Source organism: Scomber scombrus, chromosome 4 (genome assembly GCF_963691925.1).
Source record: "Scomber scombrus chromosome 4, fScoSco1.1, whole genome shotgun sequence".
Classification (NCBI taxonomy): Eukaryota; Metazoa; Chordata; class Actinopteri; order Scombriformes; family Scombridae; genus Scomber; species Scomber scombrus.
Window position 1 is genome coordinate 9,268,324 of NC_084973.1, and position 19,000 is coordinate 9,287,323.

Consider the following 19,000-nt stretch of genomic DNA (forward strand, 5'->3'; position numbering starts at 1 on the left):
TTCATCACATATTCTGCCGTGTGGAAGCACCCCAGTGGCCACTGAATCTGTGCCTGTTTATAGCCAGTGATGGCGGCTCTCAAATGAGATTGCACTATAATGAATCGGATACGAGTGTGACCACTGAAATTATCTGTGTGTTGCGGTCTTATGAGAAAACCACAATATACATACGTTCTTGTCAATTTCAAAACCTGAGCTATTCATTTCAATTTCCACAAAGTTTTATTTTATAGAGGCTTTTACTACAGTTGACATGCTTCCAGCCATCAGTAGACAACAGCTACAAGCTTGGAGACACTGATGCTTACCCCTCACCTGTGAACCAGAATGTAAGTTTAAAGCAGAGGTTCCCAACCCTTCTTGTTGCAGATCAGCACTGCGACACAGAACCTTTTCCTGCTGCCTGCAAGGAAACAATATGATTCTGCAAAAAGAGGCTTAATGATACTTATATAACTTTATAAGCTATTATAGACTAATCTGCAGTAATTATCTTGAACTAGGCACACTCTGTGCTGCCTTTTCCTCATAGTTCCCCAAAATATTCATGGATACGACTTATTAGATTTTTTACAAAAATAGATCATCAGTGTAGTATTTTTATTTAGAAAAAAGCTACAAGGGAAAACAGAGCATATAAAATTATATTTTGGCTTATTTAGAAGCTCATTAACATCCAGAGAATCCTCTCATGTTAAGGCGCTCTTGTATTTTCAGAGGATAAATAGAGTGAGATCATACTTTAGCAAAAACTTGCATGATTTGTAGGCAAGCATGTAGCCTCGCACAATCAGAACCTGTGTCCTAATGTTATCTTCCAGTGTTTGTACTATGTGGGAGTTAAGAAGAATTAAAGAATTACAACCCCCTGTCTGTGGCAACAACATTCTCAAATGGTCTGAGCTACTAAAAAGGCAGGGAAGCCCTGGTTGAGAGAATACATTTGCTTGCTTGGTCATTTTGTTACTGTGCTGGGTCAGAAATGAAGAGCAATTCAGAGAGATTTCTTTGTGTAATTAAAGTGCTGTGAAAACTTGTCTCATATGGGCCATCATAGTTACTGTAATACAGAAGGAAGAATGCTGTTCTGTGCAATTCTTTCCAAAACGCATGCAGTGTAAAGTAAATAAAAACATTGCTGTGGTTTAAATATTTAAAAAATCCTGTAGAAACTGTATCTTTGCTGATATAATTGCATGTGTTGAAATGCATGTAAAATGAGATCAAAGGAGAAAGACATTTGAACCTTCTGAGGACAAAACATTTTTATTCTGTCCTGCCCCTGCTGATATTTTAGGCCTCTGCTTCTTGCATACATTAGTCGCTGTTGTCCATCAGCACACATAATGAAGTGTAATGGTGGATAATTTGTTCACTGATGCACTGCCTTTTAAAGATGGGTCAAATTGATTCCCTCACAGTCGCTCATACAGTACTTTTGCTATTCACAGTGTGAGCTGAGCACTCCCATACACACAGGCGCAGACACATGTGCACTGACAATTCTGTACACATACAAACAAACTCGCACAGGCAGACATGTATACACAATGTGATTGCAAAAGGCTGGCAGTTTTAGTGAAATCTGTTTGCAAACAAATGTCTGGTAGAATGTTCTCCACGGGAGGAAAACGACTGGACAAACTGCATGCAGAGGACCAGCAGTGCTGACAGACACAGACACTCATGGAAGCATACACGTGACACATCTGCAATTGTCACACATCTGCATCACACAAAGTGACACACGCAGAGAGCATGCTAGTCCAGCGTCCACATCCTTTCATTACTCACAGACATATAAAAAATAGCTGAAAGTACAACCACAGCAATAACAATGGCACTGATGACAACATTGAATGCTGTGTCACTGCAGCCAAATTTAGTCTAATCTTTCCCATCTGAGCTCCTTTTAAGGGCGTGACAAATGGCACCCAAGGGAGCAAGATCACACAAGATCAAGCAAGATCAAATAAAATAATTTTTATGGGCAATTGTAAGAATTAAATATGTGGTCCCAAACTGGAAATGATCACTGATTATGACACACTTGATACTGCGGGGGAAAAAAGTGGTAACTGCACAGATCTAATACTGCATTGAAAACTGCTCTTACTGTACAGCATGAAGCAGAAGGAAATTTAACTTTCTGTAAATGTAATAGTTTTAAATTGACAGCACTTTTTGTGTAACAAAGGTTTTCAGTGCTTTGTTTTTTTTCCAACAGGCCTCTAACCTACAGTGTCACCAGAGGCGTGTGTGTGTGTGTGTGTGTGTGTGTGTGTGTGTGTGTGTGTGTGTGTGTGTGTGTGTGTGTGTGTGTGTGTGTGTGTGTGTGTGTGTGTGTGTGTGTGTGTGTGTGTGTGTGTGTGTGTAGGTGGCTTAGCACGGTCAGAGAGGACAATGTACATGTAATGACCCTCACTATCCAGTGACTCATGCTGTATGGCAGCACTGCACCAAGACAGAAAATAGAGCAATTTCCTTTTGTGCTTTGGGTTTTTGTTTTTTTATGCCACTGGAGACTGCAAGAGGAAAATATCTTTTAACAATCATTTCCTTCATTGGATTTGATTTGCATATGAACTTTCTAATGCTGAGAGATAATAATGAATTATCAATGACATACAACAATCTAAATTGCTCACACAGTGATACCAGAAAAACATATTATGATAATGAATCCAGCATATACATTACTTGCATATTAAATTTAATGGCCTTAAAGTCCTTAGGTGCCTTTTCAATGTCTTTCCCTTCATTCGACTCCCCTGCAACAGTGCTGAATCTGCTGGTGTGCAGAAATGTCTGTATTCTTTGAAGCTATTACAAGGAGTAACTCCTGCTCATGATAAAACAGCCCTACAGTAGACTATGATGTGATACTGTTTCTCATCCAGTACAACAAAGCAGAAAAATATCAAAGCAGGATTGCAGCAAAGGACTACAGCGTAGAATTGCACCACAGGACACACTGCAATCAAAGAGTTAATCTTGCCTAATCCAGTTTTGTTCACAATAAATGATATTGAGATGATCCCTTTTGATACTGAAAACACATTTCTAAATCATCATCCAGATGTTATATATTTTATGATTTCCAGCATTGTAGATGACTGAAGGACTGTATGAAATTAAATTAAACATGTTTTGTATGTATGTGATAAACTGCCTGACAATGTAATGACAGTTGATGACAACTCAAAACTACATAAGTCTAATGCAAGTGGAGGCAAATTCACCTGGGGCAGTTCAGCATAAGATGAGGATGATTTAGCTTTAATGAAAATGTGCATTACGACTCCAATTAATGAATGTACAGAGATACGAAGGAGAAAAATAGGGGGGGAAAATGGGCTGTCATTTGTGAGATGAACCAAAGCTACACTGAACCCTGTTTCCTAGAAATTACATTTATATAGCACTAATTTGTTTTCTCAGTTAGGTACGTGAGAAACTGTCTGCATTATGCTCACATGCAATGTTTTTTGAGTGAATGACGTGCTATATTTATGCATCAAAACAGGATTAATGGGACAAGGTCGGAGTGAATGTTGGGTGCACAAAGCTCAGAAGGTCTCCTTAACCTGCTGGTGAAGGTCTGGCAAAGGTTTTGGTTCACGGTGAAATTATAATAAATTAAATGCATTGTGTCATGCTTCAAGTACCTATTGACTATTTTTTTTATATCTAACAGACAATAATCGTTCTCCAACCTTGACCAAGTGTTTGAGTGCGCATACAGAGCCATAAAAAAATATTCATTATACTTTAGTTGATAAAGTGATGAAGATGAAATTTTTTTTTCAATTGGAAGATATTGCATTAAAAAACCTTTTGTCACAATAGAGATAAAACATTTTAACATTTGGGGGTGGCTGTGGCTCAGGAGGTACAGTGGTCGTCCACCAATTGGAAGATTGGCGATTCGATTCCAGGCTCCTCCAGTCAACATGTATATGTGTTCTTGGGCAAGATACTTAACCCCAAATTGCTCCTGTTGCTGTGCCAATGGTGTATGAATATGGTTGGCACCCTGCGTGGTAGCCCCTGCCATCAGTGTATGAATGGGTGAATGAGTAAAACCGCTTTGAGTGGTCATAATGACTAGAAAAGTGCTATATAAGTACAGTGCATTTACCATTTCTTTCAGAATGCAATTATTTTTTAATCTTATTTAATCATTTCTATTCATTTCTATTCTATGTTTGAGATTTGTTCTTTTATGGCAAGTAATGTGTCCCATTCTGCTTTAAAATGCTGTGTAAAATCTTGCAATATTTGTCCATTATCACTCACAAATTTCCCTTCTGTGGTGATAATTAATTCATTTTTTTGACTATTATCAAGCGGTTACTACATTGCACATGTACACACATAATGACAACAGGTGTAAGTGTTTTCCTAGATATTTTCTGCTATATGCAAATAAAGTAGTACTCTCCAAATGCTTTCACTGCAGGGAGCTGTAGAAAAACAAGAAAACAAAACTCAGTTGAATGCGACCGGACTGGTTTAAAATGGGTTATTACAGTGTATGTTATTCTGAGATAGCTCCTCTCTGTCTGTGTGAATATCTGCCACTGTCTCCCATAATCAGGAACAGGAGATAACAGTTCCTTTGCCGTGTCTCACTGAGGCACCGCTTATCACAGAGAAAAGGTAACAAACATGTTCACAAACAATAGATCATGCCAAAGTCCAAAGACATATGAGTTCCAAAAAATGTTTTTTCATTTAGCGGGCAATGGCAGCTGAAATAAGGTAACAGGATAATAAACGCTTTCAGAAATTCAACACAGTTCATTAGAAAAAGAGAAACGAGGGACCGCTTCTATCTTCAAATTGAAATAAGATCCTCTTATAAACATTTGCTGAATTGTCACTCTTATTCCTCACACTATCAGGGGCATATTTTTGACCTCCAATTTTCCCCTTAGTGCCACGCAGATTACGGTGACGATGCGTCTTTAAAAATGTAAAAATAAACATTCTTAACTACAAGCCTAATAACATCCCTTATATAATTGTAATTTATACAGATTGCTCCTTCAACTCACATCTAAATCATGTCATTTCTCTCCACTGAATGATGACATATCAAAAGGCAGAGGAGACAGGAAATGGAAATGCACTCATATGTTAGGATGACTCATGATAGTGACTAAAAGCAGCATCTATTTAATGCGCTGCGCCAAAATCCCTCTAAACACGAGGAAAGTAAACTAAAAGAAGACAAACTTTTCTGTTTCTGAGTGACACAGACTATTAACGCAGAGGAGGTCAAATCAAATCAGAGCCCATCAAATTAAAAGTAACATGTCAAGGCAGAATGTAGAGTACCACGCTGGGCATCCACAAAGCAATAAATTGGCCGCATGATTGGCTATTAAAAATATGTGAAATTAGCTTTCATTGCATAACATCTATCACAGCATGAGCCTTTCAGGATAATGGATGAGACCAAGGTAAAAACTGAATTGGAGAAAAGGGAAAGATTACTGAAAGGCTCGGTGGCCATTTTAATTGTCTTTGAAATTTTTTTCATGTTTATAAAGAAAGTGAGGATTTGAATATGACTAGAGAAATGAATAGGAGGAACTTGGCCATGGATATTGCTACTAAATGTACCAAACTGGACATCTAATAAACATTTAGTGTTCACGTAGTGAAAGGACTGACAGATTTCACAGGATCATAAGCTCATCCTGCATTCAGGGCTGCACAGCCAACAATGGCTGACACAGAAGTGTGTAGTACACAGATGATAATGATGTTGTGAATATAGAGATCAAAGTCTTCTCGCTCTGGTGATTAAGCGTCCTAACAAATGCATGTATGAGGACAGCCTTATCACCTAGGACCACACAGAGGCCTTTTTCATATCTGTCGCTCTCAGATGGCCAACCTGCGCCTGCCATGTGCTACGTTGCCAAATAAAAGCACCACAGGCATTGCCTCTGTGGCCAGCCTGGCCTGTTCATTTGACTGATGAAAGAAACCATTCAGAGTTTCTCAATTTATAAAAAGAAAAAAAAAAGTTTTTAATGCCTTATCACTTCAGGACAACTAGTTGGTAATTAAATGAAGCAAGGGGAGGATAGAAGTCTGGTGAATTTGTTTGGCTTGTTAAAACTTCACAGTTTTTGTGAACTTGTTTACCTTGCCTCCAATATTGAGCCTACAGCGTGCACACTGTGTGTCTATATTGTTAGCTGGAAAATGATCTTCATTAGTACACAACTGGAAAAAGAAAATAAGGGTGGAAGGTCTTTACACAAATGTTAATATGTCTCATTTTTTTGAAACTGTGTCTGCTTTTCACCTTCACCAAGCAGAAAACACACTGTTCAGCATACTGCTTCTTTTCCTTTATGTTGGTTGACAAATTGGCTTGACCCCTTATCGCGGCATCTCGCAAGGTTTATAAATGTTCTAAACCACTGTGATTAAGATCGGCTTCAGTCATTACACTAATGGACATGCATTTTAATTAATGACATCCTCATTTGCATTGCATGTTAATTAACTAAATCATTTTGTCTCATCTGTTCATTGTAATTACTACCTATCAGCAGCTTCACTGAGTCATGCCACTTCCATGAGATAACCCTTCTCTCCCTCTATTTCACTATGAAGTTTGGTTATATGACTGAAGTTATGATGTTTAAGGTAGTAAGACAAAAACATCTGCATAACTTTATAATCAAGTTATGCAGTTTCCTCTCAATTTTAACAAAGCAAACCGAACATAGGCCTGTATGTATAATACGTAGATCACACTCTGCTCTACTGTCACAAAGCATGATACTCTCATAGCCAAAGATGAGATGGTGCTACACATTTACGATACACATTAAGAGTGCTTGCAAAGGATTGGTTGTTGTTCCCTGTGAGTATGTACAGATAAATACTGTTTTTTATAAGAAATGCGTGACGAAGGTCACTTCTGTGAACCTTGTGCAGCTACTGAAAACATTTAAGTGTTGAAGGAGCTGATTTTGTTAGAACAGCTCATCACTTATTCTCCTACGTACCTGTCTGAGTACAATTGACGATAAAGACCACTTTTCCAAAGTGACGACTTGTGTAAGACACCAAATTTCCTCTAACTATCTTTGTGATCAGTCTTTCTGAAGGCCCATATAGTTAATCAAACAATAAGGGTGTTATCATTAACCTGTGTTTTCTTTTTGGTTGTCAGGTGACTTCTCAATCGATAATGCTTTGATCAATGGTTCTCAGTGCAGCAGTGCAACAATTACTGTTAACCTTGCTTAACAGAGAACATTTCTGAGCAAATCATTATTTAATAACCACTCTGGCTAAAATATTAGGTAAATGAGAAAAAAATGTCTTTTGATAATGAAACAGAATTTAAGAGATAATGGAGAGCACGAAGGGACAGCACAGAGGTTTAGTGTGTGCTAACAGAACAAAATAACAAAACAAAAAAACCTTGGTGTGTGTATACATTTTTCAGGACAAATAAAAAGATTAAAGAATATGCAGCAGTCAGATGCTGGCTGCAGAATTCTACAGTCTGAGACTGGCAGAGAACGTCTACAGCCAGACTTGACACAGAAGAACAAAGAGTGTTGAGTTCTTACCTTAGAGTAAACATCTCCACAGGAGAGTAGGCTGACACTGAGATAAAAGCAGAAACCGTTTCCCTCTGTCTCATGGGTGTGGCTGGCACCATGACCATAAAGTTATTATCCAGCCTGTGTTCAGCGAGAGGGGGAGGAGTGGGGTTCTGGTAGAGCCTCACACCACCAATCCTCTTCAGAGGTGTGGAGGTATAGGAACCAAACAACCCTTCCTGGCTTGAGCGGATGAAGTTTTCCTTTCTGGCCTCCTCTGAATGGCACTCCCCTGCTTCTGTGGACTGCAGCAGGTAGTAGAGCTCCACTGGGGTGCCCTCAGACACTTCCAGGTTCCTCTGGCGTCCTGGCACTACGCTAGGTGGGCTGAACCAACTTGCCAATGGCTCCAGCTCAGCTACACAAAGCCCCAGTTCCCCCTTCAGCTGGCAAGTACCACGCACCTCCTGGGTCTCATGGAAAGCAAACATGTGCACACAGGGCAGCTTGTCAATGGCACTGTAGTCATCCCAGTCCCTGCCTGCAACATAGAACAGAACCTGGACTTTGGGCTTGGCCAGGTGAATCCTGTTATTCATGATAAAGGTCTGCACCTTCCAGTTAAAGGTAAAAACAGAGGAGGCGGGAAAGGTGCCCGGACTCTGTAGGAGCTCCAAAGGGACAGGTTGCTCCACAGACAGAGGCCCATAGCTAGCGTTCAGTGAGGGCAAACTTCTGGCCTGGTAGATGAAGAAGGGCTCAGTCCGCGACAATAGGCTAGAGTTCCTCATGAAGTCCTGGTTGGTTTCTTTCAGGAAAAATGACAAGTCAGCATTGAGCACCTGGTAGTTGACAGGCAGATATGTGGGGATGGAGGAATATCTTGGCAATCCCTCTAAGACTCGACAGTTGGCTACTGCAAAAGACAAGAGAAGAGCTGAATCAGGACAAACTTTCAGTAAAACTAAAAGCTAGTAGTGAGTGAGTGGCAGGTATTCGAAGCATTCTCTTAATGTTGACCACTGGTGCTCTGTACTGATAATATTGTGTTACATTTATTTATTTGTGTTTTCATGCCCTTAATCATCTCTGACTTTGACCATACACCATGTATTGTTTTTGGCAATTGACATTACGTTGTGAGAATGTTGCTGGTGAGTCTAGTGTAACTGTAAAAAAGTATAAAACATGCCCCAAGACATTACATTCTAATTAGAGTTGAAACAACTAATCAATAATCAATCAATAAAACATTAACCGGAACCAAAATGCTACAGCTGGAACTAAACATGTTCACAGCTTCCAGCTTCTCAAATTAGAAATGGCTCCACATCATAAATGTAATATTCAGTGTGTAGTGGCATAGGGTAATATCATCATATAGTATCACTTAAGGTTGGGTATCAAAAGCTATGGCTGGATCAATTTATTACTGGACTCTAGGGCATAAAGTTGCTGTGGGGCCCCTTTTGACCACCCACTTCTGTGCATTGTTTATGTACCAACCAATACTACCATTATGGAATAACACAGTCGCAAGGTATTTTAGTATTCAAATTAATAGTGTTTTGGAAAACACTGGCATTGTATCCTTCTAATCCTGTTTACTTATTCTTTAGTTCCTGATTGAAATCACAACTTTGACTATTTTATTTTATTTAAGTTCTTGTATGACTACTTGTGTAACACTTGAGAATTATTGCTCGCTCTGATACTTAGGTATCCCAGCTGTGTTGCAAACTGAAGGTTTACAACCACTTCAAAATGTGTAAAGTATTTATGGCAGTGAGTGGACTAAGAATAGTGAACAGGACTGAAACAAAACACAATATTTCTGCTGCAAGTAGGAGTTATCAATCATGTTTGTATGTACAGACAACTGATACAACTATTAAATCAACTATTCTAATCAACTAAATATGAAGTCAGAATTAAAATTAGGACACAGCCCACAATTCATTTATTGCCCTCTGGTGTTCAAGAACAAAAATGTTCAATATAACAGAATAGACAGTTACTTTGTTATCACCTATGGCCCCACTGGTTGACGAACTGCACAGCACACACAAAACATGTTTTAATCACAATGAGAGTGGGCTCTGACCTTCTTCTCAAGAGCAGTCTGCTGTGTGATTACACTCCCACAGCACACTTCCATCTTCATGCTAGCCAGAGGAGTTCTTTCCTCTGATCACTTGTGTAAATCAATGTCCCAATGGTTTACAAATCAGACAAGGTTTTGTGATTCATGGTACACGTCTTGACCCAAGTGCTATCCCACTGAGGGATGCAAGGGTGCAGGCGAGCTACAGCTGTCAACCACTCTAGTGCATCGTCAGTGCAACTTAAAATATTGGCTAACTGCTTCAGAGTAAACACTCTGATTCAGATTCTGTCTTTATACGACAGAGAACACAGAAATTCGAGCAACAGAGCTCCACAGAGCAATTTGTATTTTTCCTGAACAAGCAGGAGTTCTGTAATGTTTGTTGGCACGAGACATTGCTGTGTACGCAGCGTTATGCTGCTGACAAAATGAAAAGCTTGATAGTCCAACAAAAGCAAAGCAAGACAGAACAGTCAGGAACAAAGTCATCCTCTGGTCTCTGGGTAGTAATGTTACCAATCATGTCTCAAATAAAGCAAAAGCAAAGTGGTCTCTCCACAGGCCTGAGCACACCACTCTCTGTGTTGTAATGTGATTTATTGTCTTCACAGCTGACATAAAGGATTAAAATGTGCTTATACACACAAGCTGAAAAATAAGACTAGAGCTCACTCCTTATCAGTATATAATGAAAAAAATGCATTACATTGTGCAGCAACAAGAGGCAATTTTGATATTTTTGGTCACAAAGAAATAAAACAATTATATTTGGAGGGCAAAAAAATCTTTCATCTCCGAGAACCAAAATATCTACTATTCAGGATGTGACCCTCCCCAAAAAAAACTGTGTTATCACTGTAATGAAATTCTTAAAGGTTGGGTGATTTTGTTAAAACTCTGCAAGGCTGCTCATATTTTATAACCAAAACACACACACACAAAAAAAAGAAAACATGTATCCATACAAAATGAATGATTCTCGAACTATTTGCAATTACAAGGTGCTCCTGTTTAATAAAATCAATCTTGTGGAATTTGTGTGGGCTCTCTCCAGCTGTGACCCCAATAAGTGTCGCCAACATTCAAGTAATTTACAGCTATGCAACAGAAACGAGACATGATGCAACTTGATATTTGGATGACACCATCACAACAAAGTGTCCATATTAAAGGACATTGTGAAAAACTATAGAGGATTTACTCTGGTTATTGTGTCCCTTAGGGTAGTTATCACTTCACTCACATACACTATATGGACTGTATATAAGCCGTATTATAACTGTAGTGTTAAGCAAAATTATCTGTCAAAGGAGTTAAACATTTTGGGAAATATGCTTGTTTACTGTCCTCCAACAAGAGTTAGATGAGAGGACTGATATTTTTCTCTTGTGTGTACAGTAAGTATAAAGCTACTGTATACCCAGCAGGGGGCTAGTGTAGCATAAAAAGGGATTAGAATTGGAAATTCAGTAATTACATTACAGTGACTGATCCCAGTACTGCTCCATGGTGTCGACAATGCAATTCCCAAATGACAATCGCCTACATTCAGGAGCCTCATGGTTTAGCTCAGAGCTGGAGGTTGTGTGAGCTCTATTTCTAAACGCTAAATACAGAATATCTGTGAATATGTTGGTGTGGAGGATTTGGATTGGATTTTATAGACACCTTTGTGGGAGCTGTGCAGAGTAATGAGAGAAAAGTAACAAGGAATGTAAGCAGTTACTTTTGCTATTGAGTAGTTGATCGTCATTTTTAGGTAACTTACTTAACATTGGTAGTCACCCATTAGAATTGACAGTATTTAACCCTTTTAGCTGTCATCAACAGTCAACACTGCATCAAATCCACTCTCAAGTCAACCTTTGTCAACTACGATAACCTGTCACAGTGAGATACATGATAAAAGTCAATGGTCTTAGCAACAATAAGTATAGTACTAACTGCAGTTTTAGAGTAGTAGTTAATGAATTATGGAGGAATGTTAAAATATACCACATTTGCTAATCATATTTCTTCAACAAAAGGGGGAAGATGAGGAATTAAGAAACACACATTACTTTCAACTGGTAGAGAAATGCAGAGACAAAAGAAAAATAATGATAATTCAACTGAGAAAAATGTCTATTTCAGCATACACTTCAAGATGCACATCATGTATAATTAAATTTCCCTATTGTGTGGCATTAAATTGTAAAAGGATAGCCAGCATTATGCTGAGCCAGATAAATTCAAATCTCTTCATTTCCAAGTTTTAATAAAAAGGACCCCCCCCCCCCCCCCCCCCCCCCCCCCCCCTTCTCTTTATGGAAATGTTGACAAAGATGTGTTTTCCTCATGGAACAGCTGTCAGGACCTCTTGCTGATGAAACTGCAGTGATTGCAGCACACCACAAATACCGAGAGTGTATGTCTGCACATGAGTGGTTATTGTAATTTTTAGCCACACTAGTATCTGTGTTGCACTGGGGATGATAATGTCAGTCAGCCAGCGGAAATGTGTAACTCAACAAGTACTGGATGGATTGCAATGTGGTCCTGATATCGCTGTTCCCCACAAGATGAATTATTATCACTTTGATGATCTCTTAACTTTATCTCTGGTTCCATCAGTAGTTCAAACTTAGAAAATGTGTCCAATATTTTGGTTTATGAGAAAATATCTGCAAAACTAATGACATTCATAGGCCTTCCCATGGGCCTCAACTGTACTCTGTGATTACTACTAATTAACACATATTAGCATGCCAACACTCTATGTTAGCATATAGCTTAAACCACCACTGTGCCTTACTACAACCTCATAGAGTCACCACTGTGGCTGGTCTGGTTAGATACTGCATTGTGAGACATTTGTGTTCTGTCTTTTTCTTTCTATTTACACCTTTCATTGTGGGATAACTGTAACCTATAAAAACCCTTCTGTGATATGGTGTATGACGTTTAAGGACTTGACTCATTCTGTAAATACAGTCACACTGGGACTTAACAAGTAGAGTTTAGTACTGGCCATAACACAGCTCTGCTATGGAAGTTACATGTAAAACACCAAGCAGGCACACTGGCAGTGTGTACTTCACATGTACTTGCTATGACCAGATTTTCCCAAGAAAGATGTCAGACAATTTAAAGTATTTTGGAGTAAATGTGCTAATGTGGTCTATTGTCAGTCTAATCTAGATTCTAAAGCAATATGCAAGCATAAAGCATGAAACAACCTCGCAAAATGTTTTAGTTCCAATTAGTTTGGTTGTCACTTAAATATATCTGATGCCACTCTTGCACATACAGTCAATTTAAGCTTTCCAGTTTCTGAGGTGGCCATTCAGAAGTTTTCTGTCAGGCAAGGCTAGGCAGAGGTGCTCAGGGGGAAAGCCAGGTCCCAGATGAGTGCTAACTAGCCAAGCAGTAACCCTCCTATACCAAGCTTCATACGGGCTCACTCATCCTACCACTGGGACTCTGCGCAAGGTTATGTAGAGCTGGAATAGGACTGGCAGAGCAAAGATCGGCCTTCACACTCTCACAGGCTGAGTAAATGAACAGCCACAATAGAGGACACCGGGGAAGGAGCAGCCACATTCCTGCTGTCCACTCCTGTGGTAATATGGGTGGACACAGAAGTGAATGGCTGCCTAGGTGACTGGCTGGTCGGTTGCCCGTGTTTCTGCTTCGTCACACATGTCAAGACATACAAGAAATAAAGAACAAGGACAGAAAGCTCAATACGAAGTAGCAGAAATAAATGAAAAGCAACGATGAACTAAGTTAGAGAAAAGCTGTTCCTGTCATTTCTGGAGATTCAGGGTTTTTTAATGATCACTCGTTTGCATATAAAACAAGAGCAGCCTGAGTGTGTGTTTTTTTTTTAAAAAGCAGAAAACAAGCAGATCATATTGCAAACCTGACAGAAAAATGCTTTCTGTCAAGGTTTACAATTACACTCCCTTTGACCCTCATGCTGACTCTGAATCATTCTCAGCTTTGCCATGAATGCCAAACAGGACAGTCTTAAACATGAGGGATGAGAGAAAGCTCTCGAGTCCCATTGAATTACCCACATCATATTTCTCACCATGTTCAATTAATAGGGGCTATTGAATTTGTGACCATGCGTCAAGAATAATAAATACAATATTTCCTTCAAGGATCATTTGCGGACGATGTATGCTTTTGAGTCACCAAGAAATTCAAGAAAGAGGGACTGGAAAAATAATCAATACATGACACAGTATGGTATTACTTCATGCCAGCCTCCATAGAAAGGGAATCATTCAGGCAGATATAGGTCTGTGGAGTCTGCCTGGCTGATAAGTAAGAATCATGAAGGAGCAAGGTGCTGCCATAAATGAAAAGTTTTTAAAGGGGAACATGTTACGCAGGTGACTCTTCTTTATCTCTGACGTGTTGAATTCAGTGCACAATTATTGCTCTTGATTAAGGGCGAGTTTAAATTGTGCAATGTGTGTGTGTGTGTGTGTGTGTGTGTGTGTGTGTGTGTGTGTGTGTGTGTGTGTGTGTGTGTGTGTGTGTGTGTATATGCTAGCAGGCTACTGAGGGACCTTCTGGGGATGTTTGTTGCCTCGCCTCTAATGGATGGCCACATTTAAGACGCTAAGAGCTAATAAAGAGTAATGGGCCTGTGGCTTCACTGGGGAGGAGGAAGAGCTATTTTGAGTTCATGAGAGAAAGCATCATCTCGGGGATTAAAGAGTATCGACCGATGAAGAGTAAACACTGCAATGCTGTGCCGCTGGCCTATTTGGTAAAGCTGTGGATGGAAAAGACGAACCCAAATAGGCGTCACTGTTAGTGGCTGGGTGGGTCAGTGGGGAAGTCATTAAGGGATGCTGAGATGGGCCTCCAGGTGCTGCGAAGAGGCCTGATATGTCTGGAACAGTGTTATCACAGCAGGAGACTGCAGAGTAAGTGGCAAGAACCCTGAGCATTCTGGGTATCCTGCGGAAAGAGAACAACATATCCTTTGTGCCATCCAGTGCACATGGCTGGAGGGGAAAGGGGCTGAGAGCTTTTGGCGTTGGCTGGGTGGGATGAGACAAGAACATATCTGTGCACCAATCAGTATTCCCGTGGCCCCTCCGGACTTTGCTAAAACATAAACTAGGTTTCTTAATGAATCTCTTCCCCTCACACTGGCCTTTATTGCAAAACGATATCGTAAATCAGGCTAAATACAGAGGCATTCGCTAGGCAGAGTCAGTTGGCCTCTTTGTGAGTGCGCAGGGACATTAAATGGTGAGTGAGCTGTTAAGACAGGAAAACAAGTGGACACAAATCCAACAAGGACTTACTGGCACTACAGAAGAGAACTCAGTTTGGGTAGAAATTATATTACAATTACACAGCAAATAGGATTACAGGGGGGGATTACATCACTATTGATAATAATCAGTGTTTCACAGAAAACATTCATATCTGCAATTTCTTATTGTGACATGTTACTGTAATTGTCAATGTTCTACAACTTTATCATAGTTACACTCTATGAGTGCAATCACCAGGAAATCATGTTAACACTGCACCAAATCAAGGAACCAAAGAAAATCAAATTAAGAGAATATTCAACACAAGCAAGGAAGATTGATTAAAAATGGTGATGCCTGTCTGTGATTTTGCCACTCAAAAATGAAGTGCTGCCCCTGTCTGACTGAGTGTGAAGAACATGAGGCAGCCTCTGATAATGGAAGTGGGTGTGAATCAAGCTTTTTCCTCCTCCTGGGGTCAGCATGCATCAATAAAAACTTTGCCAAACCCAGCAAATGTAACTTTGCAGTTCAACTATGCATCAACAACAAAAAAAGAAAAAGAAAAGTCTCACAGTGAACTGTTCTTACCTAGAATGTATTAAAGCCAAAATTGCGAGGTTTCTCGTGGGATGCTGAGGAGCCAGGGGATGATAGCAGTGAAATCCTTAAGTTAATTAAATCAGTTTATATAGTCGGTACGGAGGGAAGATTTTCCCCCAAATCCCTTTATTTATAGCAAGGTGTGAAAAACAGAGCTACTGTAGTAAATGAAAGAGTTCTGTAGCACAGTGTCTCTGCATTCTTAAGTGCCTCCTTATCCAACCCTGCTCACTCCCCAGATCTACTGGTAAACCTCTCCCCAAGGTCACACACATATAGGATGATAAATTCTGCCCGGAGCTCTCCTGACAAGGCTGAATTCCTACAAAGGTGGCCACATTGCAATGAGTCTTGGCTACACAGTCTTTATGAATCTAGTATAGTTCTTTTCCAAGCTTTCTTCTCTATGTTCAACAGCATCTGACTTTAGGTTGACTGACAATGAATAGATGATAATTATGCTGATAATTGACCATGACTGGATAATACCTGGGAGTACTATTAGACTAAATGGTTGATATGGATGTCTTCATTTGAAAATGAATGATGCATTCAGACAAACTGACAGGAAAAATTAGGAGGTGGTACAAATGCATTCAGAGTCAGCAGAATGATGTAAATGGAGAGAAACAGGCGCAGATCCATCTCTTGGCGGTGCAGACTGAGGTAATGGCTTGTGTGTGCTTAAATTGAAACAGCTTCAAGTTGAGCAAGATATTCAAAAAAATTGATTTCCCAGGTTACACGATACCACTTCATTAATGCAAAAAGACAGCAGCCAAAAGGAAACGGTAGAGCATAAGTGAAACAACTGATGAGTTCCTCTTAAGTTATACAATCAGCCTGTCTCAGCTGTCAGTCAAACAAATACGCTGACAGATTTGGTGTGTGTGGTTACCGTTATGCCTACACTGTTTGTGAACTGTCATGCTCATGGAAAATGGCTGTTTGCAGTGAATAAACATAGACTGCCAAAACATTTAAGTGGTTAAATCCACATGAATACAGGGAGAGAAAACAATGGATTGTCCTGAATCATCTTTCTTGTTGGTATATTCAAGTCCACAATGTACATTCACACTGAGAGAGTGAAAAGATTAAGTCCAAGATGACAGACTGCATCCTAAATCTGCTTGAATTTTGACTGCAGACTTAATTGTCCAACAAGGCAGTGCACAGCAGAAATGGAGGAGAAGCTTATAACTGAAAAATGTAGATGTTAGTCAGAATACTTTCTCTTCGGTACACTTCAAATTAGAAAATTGTTATTAGCTTTCAATAGTTAGCCTACATCAGTGCTCACCTTATATAATTTCCTGTTTGTATAAAAGGGTATGTTCTTGTTACCGCTAAAAAATGTATATTCTGAAGTCTGGTACATTGTGTAATACTTAAATAAGGTTGGATACAGCTATGAATGCATGAGCTATGTGTTCTATCAAAAAATTAAACCAATAAAACTAACCAATGACATCATACAAATGTCAGTTCAAGCATCAGTTAGCATCATAAAGTTCACTGTCCAGAAACCCAATCTGCAGTCTCTGGTGTTTTTGGTGTGGTTAGCATCAAACGGGTTGGAAATTCATCGCTTTGGTGTCACTATGCTTCCAGTGTTTCTTGTATCCTGTTTTCAACTGCCATGACATATCTATATATATACATTCCATAAACTTGAATATACGACAGAGCTACCAGAGCATATCAAAATATAGAAGAATATAGACGTAGTATAAACAATACAATAGATATCATTTTCCTTTTAAAAATAAGTTGGTAAATATTATGCTTATCCCGTTTATTTTTAGACTGCACAACAATAGAAAAAGATAGCACAGATGGTGTTTAGACTCTACACCTATCTTCTCATCTGTGAAAAACAGGTCGAGGTCCCATCTTTCTGCTCTTACTCAGTGCTACACATTCTGCACTAAACTGTACCAAGGGACAAAAGAAATACAAGCACAGTAGAAAGAAACACTAAATTAATTTGACAATGATTTATTGAGGTAGATAATCTTAGTTTCTAAATGCAGAACAAATATCCCAATGGGTTGTGTACCTCAATACAGCAAGGTCAGTGCTAGTCCCTGGTAATGTATAATTTGATATTGTTAATCCTCTGGGCCTATAAAAACATAATGTTTTCTTTGCCTCTATAGAAGAAGTGTCTATTCACCCCACATTGCCTTGTTCCCTTCTGAGGACAGACTCTATTGTGGCTCCAGACGGACTGGCTTTAAGTCTACATTTAACCTGAAACCTGTGAGAGTGGGAACTAACTCTATGAACAAGTAGCTCTATTTTGGGCCAGGGAAAGGAAGCTATTAAAGCAAGGGGAAGAGAAACTATTTCAGACTAGATCAGAGCAGAAGGCGTTGTGCTTTCACACCACTGACAAAATCTGTTAGTTTTGAAGAAATATTTCCAACTAGCAATGCAAGGCATCCCCGGTTAAGCTTCCAAGATGGAGTTTCTTCCAGTGATTGACAACATCCCACTCAACGCTCTGGCAAACTCGTCCGTAGGAATATTAGAAGACTACATGATTCCTCTTGAGCCAGCTATACAAGCTTTTTAATGTGTTCAAAAAATAGGCAAGGAAACAGAAGCTAATTATAATTTTAGCTCTACAAATATTTCTTGGATGCAGAGCTGCTCTGCAGGCAGAAAGAAATATCTCTCACTGAGTTAATCCTCAGTAGGCCAAGCTAACGAACTACGTTTTTTACTGACTGACTAATGTTAGACTGAACCCCAGTGAAAAGCAGAGAAGGGAGGGGGTAGCCAATATTATGAAGCCTTTGAGTTGAGTTATGAGTACTTTTGCTGTGAAAAAGAGAAAAGGGAATGTAGTCTAGCCGTATTAAATTATTTAAATTAGCTGATACACCTACCGTAGCTGTCAACTTCACCCTAGCCGTAACGTACAGCTGGTTGCTAGCTAATCTGTCAAGATAATAAATGCCATTATCGGTCACTCCTTCTTACCTCTGAGATCCTTCAATGTCATTGCATATTATAATGTCATTCTCTTAGCAATGAATAATGTACAGCTTGCTAAACCCTGCCTTACAGTAATTGCCTTATAATAGCTTTAGCAACTATAACTATTACCTACAGCTAGTAACCTAACATTACTTACAAAGGCCCAATTGTTTCAAAAATGTACAATGAGTTCCAAGTGGTAAATTCTCCACTGTTAAACTGCATGGGTGCCGTGCTACATTGGAAAACTTGACAGTAGTTATCAACACTAACTGAAGGGGCTGAGGCTTAGAAAAGGAGGTGTCAGTTAGCTAATATGATGTCCATTGGCTATGCCTTTTAACTCAATTGACTCCGCCCATGTAGATTAAACTCAACCAGTGATTTTTTCTACAGATTTAAAATCTATATTCAAAAATAAACTTCAAGGCAACTTGTGATGTGTTGCAGAA

The 19,000-nt window shown here is 39.4% G+C and overlaps 1 protein-coding gene across 1 annotated transcript in view; it reads right to left on the reverse strand.

The window, feature by feature from the left end:
• The window catches only part of si:dkeyp-14d3.1 (transmembrane protein 132C), a 91,645-nt gene extending 81,895 nt beyond the window's left edge, over positions 1–9,750 (reverse strand). The window contains exons 1-2 of the mRNA XM_062417176.1: positions 9,672–9,750; positions 7,614–8,523 (exon numbers count right to left, since the gene is read on the reverse strand). Coding sequence (XP_062273160.1) covers positions 7,614–8,523; positions 9,672–9,750 — 989 coding nt within the window. The remainder of the gene's footprint in view (positions 1–7,613; positions 8,524–9,671) is intronic.
• Between the last annotated feature and the right edge of the window lie 9,250 nt (positions 9,751–19,000).